At 32.9% G+C, this 24,659-nt stretch overlaps 1 protein-coding gene across 1 annotated transcript in view; it reads left to right on the forward strand.

The window, feature by feature from the left end:
- The window catches only part of LOC125077796 (phosphatidylcholine:ceramide cholinephosphotransferase 2-like), an 86,740-nt gene continuing 62,081 nt past the window's right edge, over positions 1-24,659 (forward strand). Inside the window, exon 1 of the mRNA XM_047689859.1 lies at positions 1-322. Within this exon, the coding sequence (XP_047545815.1) occupies positions 211-322 (112 nt within the window). The 5' untranslated portion in view covers positions 1-210. The remainder of the gene's footprint in view (positions 323-24,659) is intronic.

Consider the following 24,659-nt stretch of genomic DNA (forward strand, 5'->3'; position numbering starts at 1 on the left):
TCGCAGTGCCTTCCCCACTACACGCGTGCCTTACGAACACATTTTTACGACCGATTTACAAGCGCGCTTTTCGAATTTCACCTGGGAACAGTGTTTATGTTTTTATGTTGTTGCTAGATCTCGCTAGTGATTTTATTATATGGTGTAGTTGTTGTGAAAGTGCAGTGTACGGTAGCGGACCCCAGGGTTTATGAGTGGCGATGTGAGTTGATGGGGTCCGAGGGCGCCATGGCTCGGTCGCCACGAAGAATTTCAGCGCATCGTCGTAGTCGGAGTCGATCCAGGGAACTGGCACGTTTGCGGACACAGCTGAATGGAAAAGGTTGGTGAAATCAACTTATAAACAAAAAACAATTTAGGTCTGGTATTTTCATTAAAGTTTCCCAAACTATGTATATTAGGACATAAAAATAAAAGTTGTCTAGTTTTGCTGTTCGTAACCTGTTAATTTGTTATCAGATCATAAATATCACTTATTGATAACTTATTATAATCTCACTCCTAATGCATTTCTAATAATCAATAATACTATTATTGAGCACCGATGATATAGAGACATTGTCTATTGAATACACCTTACGCGTTTACGGAAATCATTTTAAATATTAGACTTTTAGGAGTGACGTTAAGTATAATGTAAAATGCTTACAGAAAACATCACAACGAGTGTAAACTCCTTAGCTTTATTTTATATCTACTACTTGTAATGAGATGTATCGGTGCTAACAGAACTTACCATGTTTGTCGTAGTAGCTTGTAGAGATAACAGGTTCGCATCCTGTGTCAGTCTCAATGTGAATTATACCTACGTTAGAATTTATTCTCGTCTGATCTTAATTTGAACAAATAAGAGTTCTTATTTCATGATTTACGATTGTACTACACTTTTTTTTTGTTTTAATTTAGATTCTAAATTGTTCATATACATATGTATAATGTGCATAATTTATCATAGTTTTCTTTTTCGAATTAAGCAGAAATTATAAAATAAACACCACGACATAAAAGTTGAAACAAACTAGTCGAACAACTGAATAAATATATAAAATATTGTTAATTTTCATCCAAAAAGTGGTTTTAAAATGAAACTCCAACACGAGGACCAGAAATCTACAACTAAGTATAATATGCCAATTTATTTGATTGAGCCAATGTCTTTTATATATTCATGAGGCCGACATTTCTATTGAAGTAGTCACTTCACTTACTTATTTACAGCATATCATCGAATATTTACTTTTTTCAAATAAACCAAGTTTATTAGGGTAATCGTCCATATCTCCGCATATTATTATTTTATAAATAATAAATACACTATATGAAATAATTGTATATCTAGCAACTATTATATTTCATTGTGTAAGTTCTGGGTTCGATTTCGTCACATTGCTCTAGTAATGCATAGAATAGAGTTACTCATTTGACCACTTAATCACAAGGACTAAAGGTAATTCCTAATATACCTAAAATAATGTATACAACTCTATATGTATATCGTAACAACAAGTTCTATTACATTAAAGTGATAAAACCTAAACTAGAATTGAAATATTCATGAACTTAAGGAGAGTCAAGGCTGACGCCTTATTAATGAGGTTTCGTAAATAAGTTTACTAGTAAAAATAATAACCATATTAATTTTCATATATTGCACGATATTTCAAAGAATTGTGTCATTAATCTAACGAACGGTATCTACACCGTAAAATTATAAACGCTAGCTAACACTCTTTTATTTTTGTTGCGTTTTTAAGCAAAGAAATACACTTGATTACTTGTCGATATACTTGACATATATAAATGTAATAAAATGATCGTTCCGACCGACGGTGTAAATGTAACCCAGCCTTGACACTGTGACCGTAACGTTTACAATCTGGAGCACCTGCGACCGACTCTCACCTTAGAAAAAAAACAGGAGAAGTGGTATGTTTGAAATCGATCGATACATTCGTTGCATTATATGATACAATATGTCAAATTCTCAGATCGCTGATAACCGTTTTATTTTTCAAAATGTATTTATTAATACTCTTATTATTTACATAGTTATATTTATACGATTAGCCAATGTAAAGCCAGCTCTAATTGAAACGTTGCGGATTCCCAATCTTGATGATATCGCCCTGACCAATTTCAGCCATGACTGCCTAACTCACAGAGACTGGCCAACTACGCAGGACATAATACAGTGCACAACTAGGTTCGCAAACAGAGGTGCACTCTCTATGCTCTCTATACTCCGATGAGACGGCAAATCCGACAAGATCGGAAGGAGATCCAATAGCTTTACATGCTTACCGAGTCCCGGGAGTGTACACACCTCCAACTTTCAGATTTCGGACTCATACTATGATTTTTTTGATAAAAAAAAAATTAATGACTTTTTATCGGCCCGGGTTGGAACCAAGGGCCTCGGAATCTGCGGCTTCATATCTAGCCACTAGACAAACGAGGCAGTCCAAATCCTACAATCCTTTCTAAAGTATATTTTAAAGAATATCACTTTTACTATAGACTGTTCTGTGGTTCTGATTATGATCCGCCAGACGGCAATTAAGCCATTTGCAGAACCTGACCTCGGAATACCTAGGCCGAGAAACCACGTCGACTGCAGTGGATTGATTCGGGTTAGAATACAACAATGACAATCGGAATAAGGCCGCACGAGTACCTACATATCGCCTGACAAACTCATGAACGCAATAATGATGCTAGCAATGAATGCATCTCAATAGCTTGGAACTGAATGACCTTCTGTAATTTGAATTTATTTCACAGTTGAATGTATGTAAAATAATAGATATAAATCAACGTTCGTGGAACCCAACATATATAAACATTAATATATTTTGCAATATCTCATTTCAGTACAAAATTAATTCTCAGCAACTCAATGGTATCCCATGTTACTTGGCGAAAATAAATATATTACTAATTCCTTTATAAAAGAAGTCTAAATAAATAGCTGTATTATCGACAACAGATTGTTTTCCTATTATTTTTCTTCCTTCTTTCTACGTAACTAATTCAATAATAACTTAGCTTTATATGTGACAAAAGGATTTTCTAGAATATACCGTTTCACACTACAAACAAACGAACAATTTGAAACGGCTGATACTTCGGCTGATCTTTAGATAATCATTGACACTGAACTGAATTATCAGAAAAATTAGATGTCTAAGATTATATTACATTATTTATTAGAACTACCGCTTAGTAAATAGATTTGGATAGAGGTCAAAATACCCACTTCACATATAGACATATCATACAGTTTTAGCCAAGTTTTGGTCGTAATAATTGCCATTACATTAATTCTTAAGAAAGGTGATCACTTTTCTTAGGGTAGAAAAAAATTATAAGAATTTGCCCAGAAAAAGAAATTTCGTTCCATCGCGGTAATGATTAAGCATTCTTCCTACCATTCCACGCCCTATGATTTTTACAGTACTTAAATCTAAAAAACTCTTATGTGAATAACAGCCGTGTTTAAAAACATTGCAACATTGATCTTTTACTTATAAAAACAGATTTCTAACTTAACGCTTTAACCATAGATTTTAGTCAGAGATTTTCCCCTTTTAGGTGATGAATTTTGAAAAAATCTTAGTCTTTATCTGTCTTGAACCCATTAACAAAAGCTTAAATACTGATACAACCTTTCCTCTCTTGATGCTCGTCTACGTTCCATAAGAAATTCTTGAGTAAAGTTTCATCCCGTTAAAAATTTTATCCCGTGTGTTATGCCAGTCGATCATTTTCTATTAAGTAGGTATCAAATTAGTTTTGTATTTCACAACCACAAAATATGATATTATTTCACACATACAAATATTGGAAAAATAATTACAGTGTCATTTAGTTTAGGAAACATTCATTATTTATCTACATCTAAATTTAATTTTCTTAAACAAAAGAAAACACGAAAGACTGTCAATGACCGTAACAAAACGTATATGTGTTATCTACTGTGGTTGCACTTGGTTACGTAATGGTACATGTGCTGTGACTTGTGATGCTTTCACTCGCTGGCTGCGGCCCCGTTGACCGCCCCTGACCACTTTCCAAAACAAAGGGCCACGGCACGCGCGTTCTAGCGAGATATATTACACAAGGAACATAACATCTTAGTTCCCCAGATTTGTGGCTTACTGAAGTTGTAAGGTATGGTTAATATTTCTTACATTGCCAACGTCTGTGGGTGGTGGTGTCAACTTACCATCAGGTGGCCCATTTGTCAATCTGTTAATAATTTCAAATTAATATGTATTTATTCATATATTATTTACTTTATTATGATAATATAAAACCAAAAGAACAAAGCAAATAGGCCACCTGATCGTAAGTGGCTACCACTCATCAGCAACGGCAGACATTGGCATTGTAAGATATATTAGTTCTGACCTTGCCGATTCTACTATGACGTAGTTTGTAGGCAGTGACATCACATTTCATTACACTGAATCACTCACCGTTCCAACTGGAACATCAATATAAGATATCGAGCTATATATTGGGATATAGCGTAAAATATGCAAAACATATAAGTATTATTGGCATTCAATTCAACAAAATTAAAGAAAATAAAATCAAAAAAAATTTATGTAAACATAGTAAACAATCATTGTTTCTGGTTTCACTCGTGTTCATATAGGTATTTAATTTAATTAATATAAATATGTTATTAATAATAAAACTTGAGCAACACATTATTTTATCGAGGCATAACCTAGTAAGAACAATCTTTTGTACCAATTTTTCAATAAGTATTTCGAAAATAGAAAAATAAATCGAAAAAAAAAAGTGAAGCGAAGCGCTAGAAGCCTACGATTTAAATAATGTTTGTAGGAATATCTTATCTTATCACTTACCTTGTGTTGCATTTGTTATTATCAATGCAATTATTTGTAAGCGCGATGTTTATGGCCCGCACCACACCAGATACTCGTCGATCTGCAGAAACAATGCACAAGCAATTCTAGTTTTTATTCTTAATATTTGTTTAAAAAACTTTTTTTATTATCCTTAACCAGAGTCTTATTTTCTATGTCCCCTTGATGAGTCATCATTTAATAATATGGAGTGGCTAAGAGGCGTAAACAATACACACCTGTATTTCTCTTTAGAAGTGTCTTGAAGAGCTGGCTTTGTTTCGATAGATACTGAAATTAGCTGCAAATATGTATCTATATATAGTCTTATATTATACATATATTAATAAATATTAATAATAACTGTTTATTCAGTTCAGACAAAGTTACATATAACATATATAATACATATAATATTGGTTTGTACAAATTAATCTTATTTCAATTGGGTGTAGTACTGTACTTCTCGCTAGGTTATACAATATTATAGATTTAATTATTATAAAACGTCGTTACAGAGCGTAATTGAAAATGTAGATTATTAAATTATATTATTTTGTTAATGAACTTAATATAAAACCATAAACTAAGAAAAGATTCAAGAAAGTATACAATGAATTTTAAAATCGCGAAAATAACAGGTAGAAATAGTATAAATAATGGCACATCTGCTGTAGGCGATGCTCTCAGGTGATTGCGATCACTTTTTTAGACATAAGTGCGTATGTTCGCCGTCTCTCGACAGGCCATAATATAATGGTTCCGCGTATGTATATCTAGATCGTGAATCATCGAAGTTCATGGTTTATTGACCACCATTACTTTTGCTTCAGAAGACCTATTAAGCGAGTGATTAAGCGAGGATTTAATACATTTTTTTTTTTTTTAGAAAAATCATTAATGTTCAGATCTTAGTAAGATGGAAGTTTCATTTAACTTCAAGTAGTTATTTATACATTGCAAAAAATTTTTAATTAAAATTAACAATTGATATATAAATTGGTACAGCTGAAAAAAGAGTTAAGTGAGCTTGTTGCAAGCACATACTTAATTGATTTGTAATATATTAAAACATTCCTAACGCTTCTACTAACGTTATTATCGATAAACAACGTTCATGACGATACTAATTTATAGCCTATCAAACATTTCACCGCGCAGATTTAACATATATATTTAAATCACATTAGGTATTGTACAAATATAAACAACCTTCGCGAATGAGATTTATTGGATAATCTATTCAATCAATTAATATGAGAATGTTAAATAAACCGATAGCGATATCTAGAAAGGCATTTAATATTGATAAAGGCATATATAAAAATACTTTCATTAATTTTCCGATAATCCGTCCACGGACAAACACTCACACACAGACAGCAGTAGACATAATAAACGGACAGAGAAGGCAATCCTGAAAGAAAACCTGGAAACGGTCTCGTTAATTTTATACTTCAAAAAATACTTTTTTCGTTATAATGTAAACTTATATTATACTAAAACTTCCCGTCAAAGTGATAGGAACGAAATATAGTTTGTACAATGTCATATATGCAGGACAGGGTCGTAATCGGCGCACGCGCATCTGCAGTTGACGTCTCGTCATTACTCGTTCCTAGATATTTATAAACAAATCATGCATCTACGGGCAAACTACATATGTATGTAGCCCAATGTGAATGTTTTCAATGTCATATAACGAAGGTCAATTTAAAGTTTTGCGATCTAGATATTCAAATAAAACTAATTTCTTTTGTAAGCAGATTGTGTTTATTTATCTCATTATTTATTCAAGTTTCTGATTAAGCTGGTCATTGGTCCAAATCTAACCAAATACCATACTTCCAGTTAATAAAAAGTATTTTAAGCTTATCACACTATTACTGTTCGATGGCGGGTTGGTAGGTTTACATGTGTCGAATAAATTTCGTCCGATACAGTTTTCCTTAAGATGTTTTCCTTACATTAACATATGAATGAACCAATGAATGAGTCACTTACTGCACACTGTATTTGGTTAAAGACAGGCATTTATACATCAATACATTTTATTAAAGAACGAAACGTTCTCGCAACGTCGAATAATTTTATGCTTTTTGGAATATAATGTCGTACTGCCAAGGTGAGGCCTCCTTTTATCAATATCTTCCTAAAATGAGAAGGTTAAGTTTATTCCATTAAGCTTATGATGATTTTAATCCGACACATACAGATTTGGTTGCAATATTGCGTTATTCTTTGTTGGGAATCTAGAAAAAAAAAAAAATTTACATTTTATTTATTGTAAAAATCAAATTAAGTATGCTTTCAAATATTATGTTTGCGATGTTAGGAGATCATTTGCTAGCAAATCAAAGTACGAATGAAACAGATTAAGCCAAGGCGCGCTATGGAGGCGAAGGTCGGCGTATATCGGGAGCGAATCAATTGAGAGAGGTTTATAAACACTACGGAAACCAGGGAGCCTTAGGAAATGGGGAACGTCCCAAGACTTACCGTAACATTATCTTTGAAAAGTTGCAAACAAGCAATAATTTTAGAGATGAGACTATAGTTTATTTTGTGTTTTAAATGTCAATTTTTACAATTGCCTCATACATATTTTGATTGTATTTACAGTAAAATGTCGTGTAATTATCATTTTAATATCTGTTATCAGAAGAGGGTCGCTTTCGTTGTGAAGGAGCAAATAATTACAGACACAAGGGATGTAATATCTTAGAGCCCGTGGTTAGTGCCGTATTGACGTTATAAGATATTTTTTTATGTTTCTTATAATGCAGGTGTCTAAACAAAAGCAGCCTCTTTCAGGAGTTTAGAAGGCAGAAGGTAGTCCTGAAAAAAAAACAAGCAATATAGCAATGTTCATATGTTGTTTATTTATTTTTGTTAACGTAGTCTAAGAAATTGTCGGTCTAAATGCGGGTCAAAGTTAATATCTTATACATAAAAAACGTTTGGATAGTTTTATTTCACCCCAGTATCGTGCCCCTACTTTGCAATGGTAAAATATATACGAGTAGCTTTACAATTATATCCTCGGAATTCTGAGAAAGAGCAACACCAGCCGCCGTTCTCCGGGGCGCCACGTGCCATAACGTGTTAGTACAAGTATATTGTTGTTTATTAATGTTCACTTATAAGAACTAATGAATTTATATTACTTTTACGAGGAAATATTTGGATGAATTAATTCGGGATTCAATGTGCATATAGTAAATATTGTATATACTGGCTTATGTACGTAAAAAATTATGAATGATGTACGTGGTAGCTCTTTCCTATTTTATTATCCGGTCAATGTATTTTGAAATAAATTTAAAGATTCACAAATTTACGAATACATATATATAATAATGAGAATGGTGGTATTGTTTTATGCAAGCTCGTCGGAGTAAGTACCACCAGATATTCTGCCGCCAAGCAGCAATACTTGGTATTGTTTTGTTCCGGTTTGAAGGGTGAGTGTAACAATAGGCACTAGGGACATAACATCTTAGTTCCCAAGGTTGGTGACACAGTGGTGATGGAAGGAATAGTTAGTATATCTTACAGCCGCAATTTTTATGGACGGTGGTGACCTCTTGAATCAGGTGGTCTATATACCGATCCGACTACCAATTTAATAAAAATAGGAGATTAAAACGCCGAAAGTTCTCAGTACGAGCTTAAAAAGACAGAAGTGGAAAGTATAAATATATAATAAGTTTTTTTCTGTTTAATTATTAATTGTAAAACAATTTACTTTGAAGTATGAGGGTAGTATTTATCGCAAATAATATTTAAATTAAAAGGCCGACACAATTAAGAAAAAATAAGTACTGTAACTACGTTCTGTTAGCAAAACACAAATAAAAAATCAAAAAATCAGTACAGTTCATATGGAATGTAATACTGCATTACATCAGATGTCCAAACTTGTTTAACTGTTTGTCTCAACCACTAATAAGAATAGGAATGAAATTCGATATACTTGTTGAAGTAATGAAATTCTTCCTTAGCTGTTAAGTCTACTTATAACCATCTCTAAGTATTAAAAACTGGTATTCGACAAATGTAGCGTGTTAAAAGCGGATACATGAAGGGAGAACTAGATGAAATTACCGTTTTAGTGGTAATCGCTTTCAATTCAATTTCAATAATGAAAAGAAAATATACTCCTGCTCTATGTAAAGTGCCACTAGTTCTTATCATGCCTAATTATATTTTGACGATTTAAAAACCTTGTTCTTTAGCCATCTGGTAACGCATGCAGCTGCCTTATTGGTATAGTTCTGATCAGTGGCCAGTGGTATGAGGCCACGGATCCCGAAGGTTCAAATCCCAGGTCGGGGTACAAGATATTGGGTTTTTCTATCGAAAATATTTACTAACAGTATGGAGTCTAGAATTCCGAAGTCCCATCGGATTATGAGATCGATGGAATAAAGAGTGCACCTGTATTTGCGCACTCATTTTTGGTCTGTAATGTGTCCTGCGTAGTTGCCGGGTCTCCCTTGAGATTAGCCGCCGTGACTGACATCGGTCGGAACGACAACAATCCATGCATCAACCATTAAACTCATGACTTTATATGACATAAGCAAACAGCTTACGCAAAGAATGTCAAATTACGTGGTATTATCTGAAGGAATGTGTTGACTTGTGCGATTTTTACCTATGTGTAGATTATGCAATCGCGTACTTAGGTTAAGCGATTAAAGCAAAGAAAGGAAGTTAGAAAAATTTTGACTTAGGTGGATTTTGAAATGTCACATTCTATTGTATTTTATCATAATGATTTCTTCGTTGTTATTTCTTTATAAGCGTCGTGACTTGAGTGATAACTAATTAAACAGAACTCTTGACATAAATAATGAAATAACGTATGTAAATTTAATATCAGAACCATAATTCATTAACTTGACGACTCATCGTATCATTCATATACATAGAAAAAACTGAATAACGTCACATATTTTCTGATAATCTAAAAATTTTGTTAAAACTTAGAATATTTCTAGACAGTGCGAGCGCGGTGTCAGGGCACGCTAGTTACCGGACAAGCGCTCCGCCCGCTAATAGAGACGCTTCCGCGATCGCCCCCATCGATTGATCGATGACGATGTCTGGATTAAAACATGATGAATTGCAACTTGGTTCGTAAATTACGAACTCAATTATCGACAAATGACATGTTGGTTCTACTAGTAACATAAATATAAACGTCTAACAAACCTACCCTTCAGATACAATCACATAATATTATAACAATAAACTTTCAAATATTACGAATCGTGGAGCCGTCTACAAAACCATTTACAAAATTAATGTCGATTACCTCATCAATTGGAATTTCGAATGATATATATGAAGTATTTATTTTACAGCAAACGCAATATTTTTGCAAATCGATCAAAGTGTAATTGTAGCAGACGGATGTATCATCCATCGTTATTTAAACATAACGTCATGAAGATGAAACACTTGAGGTGAAAATATGTAGTGATCGACGCGTATACGAGAACAATGTTGCATTATACTCGAGCCAAATTCCTTCGGTCATTCATATATTTGTAGTTACGAAATACATGCCGTGTTCATGCCGTTTCTAAGGAACCGTGTCTGTTCAATTTACTAGACTAATATTATCGTCGAGCAATTGTGTACACAACAATTTTGGCACTTAATTGAATATTTGTGAAACGCTGTACCGTAAGAACATTGTTGTTTCTGTATAGTTTACAATACCGTTACCATAAACACACCCTGAGAAAATATCGTTTATTTTAATATAAATTCTGTGGAAGAATCCACGTGGAACATTTTGCCTTATTATTTCTACTAGATAGGTTATTAAGCAATAACTTGGCCTCCGTCTTTATGAGCGTATTATTTTTTTTACCTTTAGTCCATATTATGCCCATGAGCTTTTTAACTTTATCGACCTCTAGCAAAAATAAAATGCCATATTTAATCGACTCAAATGTTTACCACAAGCTCAGGCGGCCTTGGATGGGATTCGTACCGGTTCCGTGCTAATTTAATTTCACGTCTCTACATGTGTTTATAATAAACTCTATATTTGGCATAGTATTGGAACTCTTACTCGGTGAAATTTAAAGGCTAAATTTCTGTGGCGCATTGTTTGTGGTGATTGAAAACATAATTGTGCAGCGGCTGTTCTTTGTTAACATTTTCAACAAAGACTATTTTTTATCGATTACCAATATTCCATGGTAGGTATTTTTATATAACAATTTATACACATGTGTACATTTTTTCAATTCATAAATTTAGACGTATATTGTAATTATCTAAATGTACATGTCCCACAGGTGGGGCTATGGCCGCCACTTCATTTGAAGAGAAGTTTAAGTTTTGTTTTCTCAAATACTCCATACTTTATTTTCATATTTGATTTTCATGCGACACATGCAGATTTTCTCATGATATTTTCCTTCACCCCCATCCTGAGACGGATCTAATAAACAGAAATTAAGCATATATAAATTCAATGGTGTTTGTCCGGATTTGAGACAAATCTTCTGTTAAGATTTACTTGCCCAAACTACTGGGCCACAACAGTTTAAAGAGGTTACTTATATTATATAAAAAATATATATTCGGATCGAGTATTCGTCAAAGATTAATTCAATTTCTTCGGTTATAATTGCAGCATATTTAATGTATTAAATATTTTCCTAAAATGAGACATTTATACATCTCTTATGTACTCGAAATGCCAATGTTTGGTCTTGATAACCATCGAATTCCTTGCGTCAAAACCGCGCCTAAAATTCTGCCGTATTTCATTACAAAATATTAGTTTCATTCACGCGAAATTCACCATCGCTTAATATAGTCATATTGATTAGAGCTATTTCTTCGTTTACGTTAATTAAAGCTCTTTGGACATCAAAAGTGAAATAAAAAGTCTTTGATTTAATAGTCATATACTAATTATGTTTAATATTTTATTAGTAGGTATAAGTAAAAAAATCATTAATCATGTTTTACTATTGACTCGAAAAGACCAGAGTTACTCGTCTTATTCCAGAGATGGGCAAAAGGTTTTCCTCTTATCGAAAAGAATGTTTGGGGATTGTTGCAAACATGTGGCAGAAATTCAACACATTATTTCCTTAACTTGTTTTTTTTTCACCACTGAGCACTGGATGAATAAGAAATGAAAATTAAAACAAAAAATTAGTGTTCCTGGCCATTTAGTACTACGAACCAGTAATCTTCGCATAAGATTTACGTCTTAGATTCATGCATCTCGTCTAGAACACGTAAATCCTCTCTTATCTTTTATAAGAAAAAAAAACTATAAACAATATATGTTTAATAGTTTTTCAGCAGATGAGAATAATGGATATCTCAGTGTAATACATCTTCGTTCGTATTCAAAAAGATTTACTGTTTAAAAGTATCTTACGTATCATAAAATACTGGCGAAGTTATCTCATATAAATGTTATTAGCCTCAGACCGGTCTGCGAGTCTGACCGGTAATTAAAAAAACATCCCGCACTTATTTATAAACCATTATTTTGTTTGTTCATCACTTTTTATAAAACCGCTTAAAAGTTGTTAATTGTGTATATATTTTTATAAGATTTCCCATGTATTCTTGGGTACGTACTATTGTATTTTAAATATCCTCGGAATCCTTACTTAACACGTTAATACGGTATTATTTCGTTAATCCACAGTAGGAATAGATTTACCCCCAGGTCCGAGCCTCAAGGGCACGTTGCAGAAATTACTTTACACACAAAAATACTCAAATATAAAAGTTGATGTCACTAATATTACAAATTACACATCACGCTAATTGGACATTAAAATGTTGTCGGAATTCTGACGTAACAAAAGAGTATTCAAATTAAAGTCGTTCAGCCCGCTGATGTCGACCTTGCTCCCGAAATGAACCAAAACTGTGTCGGGCGCGGCGAGTATACAATCATACGTTATATTACTAATAACTTGCCTCTAATAATAAGCAAATGTACAACAATACCTATTAGAACAACCTATTCATTACATGGATGTCATAGAAAACTCAGAAGACATGTTCTAAGCGGTAGTTTGTGGTGTTTGAAACTTTGCTTTAAAACCTTAACTCGTACATATAGTTAATAGCAAATTGTATCCTCAGTTTCACGATGACCACACCACTGTTGGACACATAGCCTTCTCTAGTTTTAAAAAGATGAAAGATGAATTCTATCAAATTACTACCCTGCGAGTTTGTGAATACACACATATGGCACAACATCAACTCTTACGTGCAAGCTCCAGGAGATTCTCTACTACTGAACAAGACTGTATTTTACTGGTAAGTATAATCAGGGAATGTATGTGTATGAGCAAAGGGGGTTTGTATATAACATATTTATGTCCATACAATTTTCCTAATTAATATAATTGTAATTGATACATCACATGTGCATAATTTAAAAGTTTTATACGTGTGTATTTTGTACATCTCGTTAATCGTTGCACTTATAAATCTACGAAGATAAACAAGACTAAGTATAAATTACTATTCTTAAAAACAATCGCTCAGAATGTTTTAAAAGTATATCTAATATTTAATACAATAAGTTATACAAAATAATATAAAGTTGCTAGAATCGTGATCGGCGCACTGACCCCGCGCTCTCTTGCGTGTTTTCTCTGCATGTAGTTACGAATCTACTTACAGAACAAAGGGATGAACAAATACTATTATTACAAAATTTCGTTTGTATATTTTTAATATTTCGTTTGATAAAAATAACAGAATACAATAAGGGCGCGCGTTTAAGGCGTTTATACGTCAAATTACTTTACTTCAGGTTACTTGAGTCCCTTAACAGTATATCAGTGATCTGATCGAATGATCTGTTTAACTGATAGGAGACCCTACTGTCGCTTTATATCGAAAACATAGTTATGTGTAATGCTTTAGTTAATTGATTAATTTAACTCTCATATTTCAACCCTACTCAAATGCTATGCCGAAGATTACTTTCCCATGCACATCAATGGTAAAATGTATTTAACATTTATCATATTAAGTACACAAATTATTATGTCATTCAGGTGACAAAGTTTCCAGTCGTTTGAATCGATGAAAATGATGCTTTAGACGTATATTCATTTTTTGTACTTTAGTTTTCATTTAATTATAAATGTCGCTGCTTTACATACGACATATGACTTATTTCTCACACTCATTTTATTTAAATTAATTATTCATGAAAATAAGTGTATGATTAAATAATTGTAGCACTTCTTATAACATTTTAATAACATGTTATCGATCATAACTTGCTATCACTATCAATAAAACACAGTGATAGAAACAATATACGATTTATTACACAAAACAATTCCCACGGAACAGATTTGTTAAATCTTTGAATAATTATATTTATATTTGTTCAATTAGGATAATTTATTGGAGATATACTTTTTACTTGGTGGTAGGGCTTTGTGCAATCCGGTCTGGGTAGGCACCACCCACTCATCATATATTCTCCGCCAAACAGCATTACTTAGTACTGTTGTGTTCCGGTTTGAAGGGTGAGTGAGCCAGTATTACTACAGGCACACGGGACATAACATTTTATTTCCCAAGGCGCATTCACGATGTAAGGAATGATTAATATTTCTTACAGCGCCATTGTCTATGGGCGGTGGTAAGGCGGTCAGCCTTACCATCAGTTGGCCCATGTGCTCGTCCGCCTACCTATATAATATATTTATAAAATAGATTTTATGTTAGCTTGTTTGATCTTAAATTACACAACCCTAGCTTTAAAGCGAGAAACGTCGCTGACACGCGATTTTCGGTATTTTAATTGTGTAATGGCGCTGCCGTAATTCAGCCCGTGGAACATGAACGAAGTAAACTTATGAAAGCGACTCCTAAAATATTTGTTACGTTAGTTAAACTTGAACCTCAAACGAAGAAGCAGAATATACTATTAACACTTAAATTATTATTTCTAAACAGGAAAGCCAGGTCAGGAAAGGGAAACAAGCAGATTAACACACCACTGATAATTGTTTGGATTCTTTTGAATTCCTTAAGAACATTTGAACCGACTTTAAAAATTGAGAAGGTTTTTAATTCGAATGATTCTATATTTTTAGATCAAAAATCTAAATTTAATCATAAAAAAGTCAGCAAATATGTCTTCCATTACATACCTTTAAAAAAAAGAAATTATGTTCCATTACAAGATATTATTAATATTCCAATTAAGCTTAAAGCTTGTGTTAATGGGTCAGGATCGATCTTGTAGCTTAAGACATTGTTAGGTGGCCCTTAAGCCATTGCGCTATTGACGCTATTTGACGCTGTTGACACTAAGCATGAAACCTAAAACTATCGTTTCTATATTATTTATTTTTAACAACTCCTACGTAATATTAAAATCATCTATCGTACGACATGGGAAGTACATTTATTTTTATAAAAAAATGAATTATATAATACACATTTAATAATAATATTCGGTTAAATTAGTTGTTCCTTTTCATTAAATATTGAAAATGTTAACTCGCTCGATAAAAAAAACCTTTCAATGATACTTTAACCTGATACCTATCAATATCGGAAAATTAGCGAACACCGAAAATATTTCAATCTCTAAAATAATTCAATGTATTTTTGAATGTCTTATGAAAAAACTTTGCACTTCAATTCACATAGTTTTCAGTACTTGATGTAAAATTATATATTTGTATGGGTCAAAATAATTTATATTTATTAAAATACACCGCTATCGAAATTAACGGAATAATTTAGTTTGCGCGTTACTGGATTTTTTATTTTCATTTTGGGAAGGCGTTGGTAACCCTGTGAGCTAAGACGTCATGTCTCTTGTGCTTGTAATTACACTGGCTTACTCATCCTTCAAACACCACAACGCTAAGTATAGCTGCTTGGAGGTAGAATATCTGATAAGTAGGTGGTACCACCCCAGACAGGGTTACGCAAAGTCCTACTACCAAGTAACGACAGCTTTTTATTCAAAGGATCTAAATACAGGCTGTGTTTATATCTAAATATATAAAGTACGTCTTAGCCCCGCAGTGGGCCATTTAGTTAACAAATGGTAGAAAATAAAAAAACTTTAATGAATGAACTACTTATAGACATATGAATAATCAAATCATTATTTAAAATACAAAATTTGTTGTTATAATAAACAAATGTCTCACGAAAACAACAAAATACTTACAAATGCACACAACTATATATTTGAATCAAACAACCCTCATACTTTTAAAATCTTATAATATTATAATTTCAGGTTATAATTTTTAACCGTGGCCGTGTGCTAAAAATGCGAGTTATTTACCAAAATCGAGAGTCACTTAAAATATTAAAAAACGCTCGATAATAGCAACCAGATACTTAAAACTAACTATAGTTTCCATAGATAAGCTGCTTATCTGGTTATCAGCTCATTATTGAGCGGAGCTTATGCTCTTCCTCCTTATTAGTAATAAATCAGTTATTAAGATAAGCTCATTCCTTTTTTTTATTATTATATGAGAATTTAATTTCTCATATAATCTCTAAAGAATTGACAAAACATTTAACTTATTTAAAAATACCTGTTTTATTTAACGAAAAAAATAATAATAATAATAATAAAAATTTTATCATTGATGAATGATCTTTGAAGATCGTTAATAATGTCAGTAGACTACGATGCGTTCAAAACTTCAAACAATGTGACGAGTCGTGATCATTATATTGTACTCGTTGTTTCGTGACATTGTAATATACATTATTGCTCTAATCATTATAGCTTCACAGATAACAAAGAAAATATATCAACTGCTACATATTTTGTTAAAGCGAAAACAAGACGATGAGTTCATCAAATTTGTATAGCTGGAATTTGAAGCTTATTGAAAATGACTTTTTTTTCAATAATATTGCGGAAAATATCGAGCAAGTGGTAGTTTTTAGCGAGAAGATTACCGTCCCGTCAACAACACACCTGCCGCTGCCGCCCCGTACTTCCTGCTCGACGACCTTGCCAGCCGCACGCTATTTACTTATGATGAAACGATTTGAGGCACGGAAGGTAAAATATCTATATAAATACGAAAATTTTTATTTAACATCTGTATGTACACTGAGTCTGTAGACAAAATGTTGTTCATACGTTTTAATTTATTTATACTTTATTTCACAACATCAAAAAATAGATGATATAAGAGTAATAAATATCGAGCATTGATGGTCTCATTGCTTGTAGCGATTTCGGAGAAAACCTTTGATGAAAGTATTTTTGTAAGAGAACAGGTAACTGCAGATAAATTTGCAGAAATAGGAATGATGATGATAATGTTATTAATATTAAGTATAAGAATAAACCACACCAAACCCCAAATTTTAACACAACAAGCAGAATTCTTATATTATTATTTGAGAACATCTTTTGGGGCGCCTCACCGATGGTCCAAAATTTGACTATCATCGCCGAAGCACCCAATAACGTGCGTCTACCGGGTTTTTTCATCACTTGCACCTTGGATTAAGACAGGCCTGAAAAACGCATACATAATAACATAATACATATGTGTACATCCCAAAAATCACACACACATACACACTTCATGTAGTACGGGCGTATAATAGCGAAAAATTATTGCAGCAGAAAAGTATTTGCAAGGTTAAGCGTCAGGCTGACGGCTGGTGGCAAAAGTTTGCATATAATTTTTGAGCATTGCTAATTCTCTACGCCGTGTGTCATGTACCTTAAATAAATAGGATGAGATAAATGTAAGCGAACGAAGCCTTGCAAAACGTTTCCATTGGACCCTTAGCCGAGGCAAAACAACGCCTGGAGCTTTTTGAGATATCATAAGTAACGTATAATTACAACTTTTATTAGTGAATAAATTACATATCAATCAGTGTTGTCTTCAATGTTATCTTAAATTAATGATTGGGTTAACAAATAAAAATAAATCAAAAAAGGAATAGTTTTTTCGTAACCGTATTCCATTCTAACGAAGCGATTACACACCTTATTATGGTTCTATACATATTGTTAATAGAATATAAATAAGTGTTCAGAATTAGAGATCTTATTTTACAGCATTTCTTTTTAATTTATCTCAATATCTTTTTTACTTATTCGGTATAAGTTTTTAGTTCAAGGGTGATAGCCACTTGCGTAAAATGCATCCATTCTCTTTTTGCGTCACGAAATGCTCGAACATTGCGAGTCCCGTGAATGTCACCGCAACAGTGCCGATGCAATTTTATATATATTTTTAGGGATGCTTTTTTCTATATATATTAGGAGGACCGACTGTCACCCCGGTCTTTAGACCTTGACATTACAAGCAGTACAAATTGTCAGCTCGTAAATGTTGGCCAACTTATGGCCAAACGCCTCGTCGCCTTATTGAGACGGTTTTTAAGCTGTTGCTGTTGAAGTGCGTGTTAGTAATTTAATCAAAGACTATAAAAAAATTGACAAAGCGATGCAAATATGTGTTCATGTTAAGTATCTTATACCAGAAATGACACCTGGTGACCCACCCTCTAAACTGAAATACAACGTATTCTTTCGCATCTTGGCAAGTGAATGATCAATGACTGTCGAATGATGCAGAATGACGGTATAATTATCTAGAAGACATCGCATGTAAAGTAGCCAATTAATTCAATTTGTAAAGCCATTTATTGTTAACGATATCAAAATATTACGAGTGTTATAAGTTAAGCGTGTTCACATCGCGTGTGACAGTTGTTTATTTATAATCACAGGCCCCGTGAGTACACGTGACGGTGATTGGGACACGCCTCATTAATAACTGACCACTGCTACCGTCGAACCCACGGTATATTGATTAGGGGTCATATAAAATTCATATATACACAAATTGGTTCAAGTTCGTTGAAGCATACTTCGTTATAATTATTGTTATATTAGGATTCTTGGGAAAGTTATATAATTATGGTGTTTGACCTGAAATTTAGGATTAAAATATCATAAGACTACACTTCTTCATTGAACTGAAATTTAGTAGTGAGTGGACCAGAGCTTATAGACATTAGCGCTGTGACATATATTAACCATTCGTTACGTCACCAATGCATCACCAATATTGAGAACTAGAATGTTATGTAGCTTTAGTTATTTTGCTCACTCATTCTATAAATCTGATGAATTGGTGGTACTTATCCTGACGGACATGTATAAAGCCGTACCAAGTAGGCGCCAGTTTTCTTTCATTTCTGGTGTTAGGTCTTCAAGGGGTTCCGTATTCTTAGGTTGGTCACAATAATATTCTACCTATTTATCCAAAATCGTATCATTTTTATCATAGTTGTAGTTTAATTTGTAGTTAATCTCCTTGATAGCTACGTTTTTGCAATCTTCACGAGTTTCCCCAACGTGACTGATGTAAACTCTATGGTTAAACCAATAATTTTATAAGTTTGCAAATATAAATAATGATGCATTTATTTATATTTGCATCTTGCATTTGTAAGAACTTTGTAATTCACTAGAAGTAATTAAAGTTAGGTGTTTCGCTACAATGCAAAATGTGATACATTGTTAGTACAAAATTACTTTCGTTCGATAGATTACACTTACATAGATATTATAAAAGTTTGAGTTCTGTATGGAGGTAAAAAGCTCAGTGGATTGACCTTGTGCGTTTTAATCGGAGAATGCTGTTTCGGATTCGGATTAGCTGTACTAAATTATGCTACAATATTAAACTCTGCTGCATGTACAACCAACCCGCAGTGAAGCAGCGTGGTCGAATGAGCTCCAATATTATCTATAAGAGTCGCAAGTAAATCTTTGACCAATAGTTATGTAAAGTAACAACTACGGTATATCTATCAATTCAATTGTTTTTCGGATTAATTAAACCACTTATGTAACTTTTATTCAATAATATATTTTAATATCCGGTCATACGATACATATATAGTCCGTTTACACGTTTTTTCCTAAGATATATATTAAAAGTGATTTTTATTTACATCAGATTAGTAAGTAATACTAAGAGAGCCTTTGCCCTTATTTTTAAATATTTGTTACTCTTTTAATCGATACGCTACCTGTAACACTTTTCCCTGCAATTACAGGTGTGAGGTTTCCGCGCGGCATGTTTATAAGTAACGCCCAATCGAACAAGGTCAGCGATGAATATCCACATCATAATTTACACGTTGCTCTTCGTATAACTTCCTTAAAACGGGCCCAAAAATATGATCAACTGTAGATTTTTTAGAGTTCACGATAATTATATAGAACCGTTGTGAATAAAGCCTCGAAATTGTTGTGGTGGTCGACCTTCGCCCCGTAATAAGTTTCCACAGCATCGATGTATTTAATAATAATAAGTTTTAATAATGTGGTTCATTTATTTCCGAGTTGATTAATTTATTTTATAGTTGTTGAAATTTCATAGATAACATATTGTCCTATTTTTAATAACTAATAAAAATTAAGCCATTATATATAAAACTTAGTGCTACAAGTCTAAGTATGACTGTATGTATATAGATGTATAGAATAAATTATATTGTAGTGTCTTGACACAGCTTACGTCTATTTCTATTAAAAAAAAAACAATATAAATCAATCATTAAACGCTTCGTAAACAAACGAATTAGTCGTTTGTAAGATAATATTAATGGAATACAGTGGTACAATGGTCTTTTAGTAATATCGTTTATACGTAGTAAAGTAAAACCTTTTTTAACAACATTAACATTAATAATAACTAAGTGTTATTATATGGGAACACAAATTGTATGTATGTATAATCTCGCACTGTCATCCGTCGGTGTCATAAATGTCTACTTTAAAAATAAATCCCGACGTCTCCAGATAATGGAAACGTACCCGTTCAATTAGAACGTCGTTTGTAGTCTGTGTATGCATTTCGAACATAAACACACGATCACTGCGTTACTTAAATGATGTTTTAGTGATCATAATATTATCAGTCCAGCGTCGCTTGTGGTCTGTTAACCACTGCTCATAAACATTGCCTTTTTAAGCAGAGACAACTTTCTGTCTGTAGCCTCAACCACGCCGCCACCACTGGCATAGTTCTTACAAAATTGAAAATATAATATTGCAATAACATAAGAAAAATGCAAGTGATATAAGCTTTTATTACACGATACTACGATACATATTGAAGTAAATAAGAATCAGTGAGTTGAACAAATCCCGAACTCACTTCCACGAACACACGTTATCCCGGTCGAGGCCGGTACCAGCCCAGGTCCTGAGGTAGAGCGAAGTAAGCAGTCTAGACACCAGCAGTGTGATCCTGTAATTCATGTCGTATCTCGCTCGTGAAATGTTGACAACCGACTTACAGACAGCATATCACATACTATTTGATACCTGTATCCTATAAATTATATAGTTATTATGGTCAAAATATACATATTCTGATATTTCACGCTCGTACTCTGCGGCGAGTTTCAAGTTTCTTCTTACAAAATGGCTGGGGAAGCTACAATAAAAATTATAGCATTTTTTAAGAATATTATATTTTGTTTATTATTCGTAAAAGTCATGTCATGTCAATCAAATACAATAAATTAAATATATCCTGGAAAGTCATGAAATAACTCTTTTTATACTCATGCTTAAACATTTAGGTTTTTTTAAATTAAAAAAATAATAAATCACCTCTCAAAATAGTTTTATAACGAGTCTCGAGATTCTTTTGATGGCGTATATACCTACTGGTAATGAAAAATAAATCAGTATTTTATATAAAATACTGGTACATTTCATTGTTGGGCCTGGTTGCCATTGTCTGATGTTGATATGAGCGATCTCTTTCACCAGCGGACCGAGTAATTGGATAAATTGTTTATTTCAGCCTTTTATTTAATGTTTGCTGAATAAGTATACCAATACGCATCGTTAACTATACAAATGGCCATTATTTCACGAAGTATTATAAAATTTGTTTTTGTTAAAATAAATGTAGTTACCAAATAATAATTGTCACATAAAATTAAACTATTTATATTAACTAAGGTTTCAAACTAATAAATTAATTCGAAAGTCTTCTCTTAATTTGGTTAATTTACCTAAAAGTAGTTTTAAAAAGTTTTGTCTTCCATTCGATACATTTTGTAATATATTTTGTTATTTAACCAAATTAAATTAATGTACATGTTACCTCATATACAATTTTTTTTTTGTGCTGAAATCATATTAGGGTTCAAATGACATACTATGAAGATTACAACTATCCCAAGACAATCATTGGTCTATAAGGTCGGCCCATAACACGATGACGTCACAGAATCCAGACGGTGACGTCAGTACGCACGGACTTAGTGATTGTAGGTCAAGAGCGACCGATTTTGAAGGTTAATTGTATTTAGGAAGAAAATGTGGGAGGACATCTGCTTTGTATCGCGTATATTGATGTAAATATGAATTTATGGTTAATATTAGAAAATAAATTATTGTCACGTTATAAGAGATCTTCCGTCTCGACTTGGCAAGGGTCTATATGAAACGTTTTTTATCTTAGTTCTATATATATAATAAGTGAGCCAAGATAGCCCAGTGGGTAGAATGTGTGCATCTTAACCCAATTTTCATGTGCTTAATTTGTGTTTATAATTCATCTCGTACCAAGCGGTGAAGGTAAACCTGCATGTGTCTAATTTCAATGAAATTCTGCCACATGTGTATCCACCAAACCGCATTGGAGCAGAGTGGTGGAATATGCCCCAAACCTTCTCCTCAAAAGGAGCGGAGGCCTTAGCCCAACAGTGGGAAATTTACAAGCTGTTAATGTTGTAATATATATATTCTTAAACACACAATGCACGCTCGCAAGAAAAGGCCGCAATAGACAGGATTTTTTCCACCAAAAAATAATCTTCAACAATCATCGTCATTTTTCAGCCTATTCGAAGAAAACTTTAAGGAATTATGGACCCAAATCTTCCCCGTGGTAACCTCGCCATCCATTGGCAAAAACCGTATGAAATTCTATTTGGTGGTTCCAAATTCAGACAGACAGGCAGACAGCCGCAGCGGAGGACTTTGTTATATAATATGGAGTGTTATTATAACCTAACATCATTAACGCTCTGGTCTTTGATATGAAATATCAAGCTCTACATCATGTATTATACTGGATTACCTTTTACATCACATCGAGATTGTGGAATGTCATTACGTTTGAACTATTAACAAGGATTGTCTAAATATATTCTATAAGAGATCAAATCCGATATAAGGTTTCATTGTAAAGCCTATTACTCCGTATCAGAATATATATCTGACAAAAAGGCATGCATTGAATGATCACGCGTAGAAATTCATAAATATTTTGTACGAAATACAAAGACATTACTGATCCCATTCCACGCGGTCATGAACAGTATCTATTTTTAATTTTAATTTTTGTTTAATTAAGGCCTCGTTGATAATAATTGTCATATAAATGAATACAAATAAATTTGTTATTTTTGATGACAGTTACTCAGTAGGAGTTTATTGCCAGTTCTTGGCAACGCTTGACAATATAATTGTATTTGTATAAGTCTATAAAATATTTTTATTTTTTTAGATTTGACTGTTTTACATCAGTTAATAAAATAATTGGTTACTAGTTATCGCTTCGAGACTCTCGCGTTTAATGGGTTGGTCGTCAGGTTATATGTATAATAACGTGCACCTTCCTTAGATTCAAGTTTGCTACATACTTTTTGCTACATTTCATCAAATTCGGTTCAGTAGTAAGGCCGTGAAAAGGTGACAGACAGAAGATAACATTAAAGATTACGATTATAATTAGGTTATACATAATTATTTCTCAAAGAACTTTATATACCTACTATACTCTTAATACAGGAATTCTGCATAAATTTACTTTATCATCATATTATATTAATATTTTAACAATATATGTATTTAATTGTATAAATGACTTGGTTCAGTGGATAGTATATTCGATTGCAGATTTTAAAGCTTGGAATCCCAGGTCGGGTTGTTAAAAGTGATTTGAGTATTCGAGTTATTGCCAAGAAGTTCGGAGTTAAGGTATGTGCGATGTGGCCTTTTGTACTCACACTTATCTTCTATAATGCTTTCAGTGCAAAGTCTTCGCTGAGTTCGCCAATGTTGAAACCGGGCAGTAGGATATGTCCTCATCACCATAATATAGTTATAACTATATAATATTATATAAATAGTATTACTAGCTACAAGACCCGACTTTATACGGGTATCCATATCTATTGGTCGACACAATTTTATTCGACAACTTCAACAACAGTCACCTCACTCACCTCTCAGTCCACCTCACAGTCACAGTCACTTAAATAGTGAAATCACGAAAACTGTCTTACGGTGATACTCTATTTTGATGCGGTATTCTTTTTTTAATAATATTATAAATAACTACCTTTCGTTTTTGCAGTGAGTTTCGAGTGTGATGAATTCTTATAGGATAAATCCAAGACCGGAAATGACTCGACGTAAACGATACTCGCAGGAAAAATTCTTTAACGAAGATGCGGAAAATTACCGCGTCCTTAATGTATTTCTTTATTTTATAACGCGTGTAAGGAAGTCGTAAAGTTAAAAATACTGTTGCTTCTAGACTAAAAATCTATGGCATGATATTCGAATCGTCTTCACACAAACCGTACGTTAGATTTAGGTAAAGATATATGTAAATTGTTATAACTTTCTATTTCCTATACACAACGGTTACCCCTAACTCTACTTAATCGTTTCTTATTGAAATGAAT

Source organism: Vanessa atalanta, chromosome 4 (genome assembly GCF_905147765.1).
Source record: "Vanessa atalanta chromosome 4, ilVanAtal1.2, whole genome shotgun sequence".
NCBI classification, from domain to species: domain Eukaryota; kingdom Metazoa; phylum Arthropoda; class Insecta; order Lepidoptera; family Nymphalidae; genus Vanessa; species Vanessa atalanta.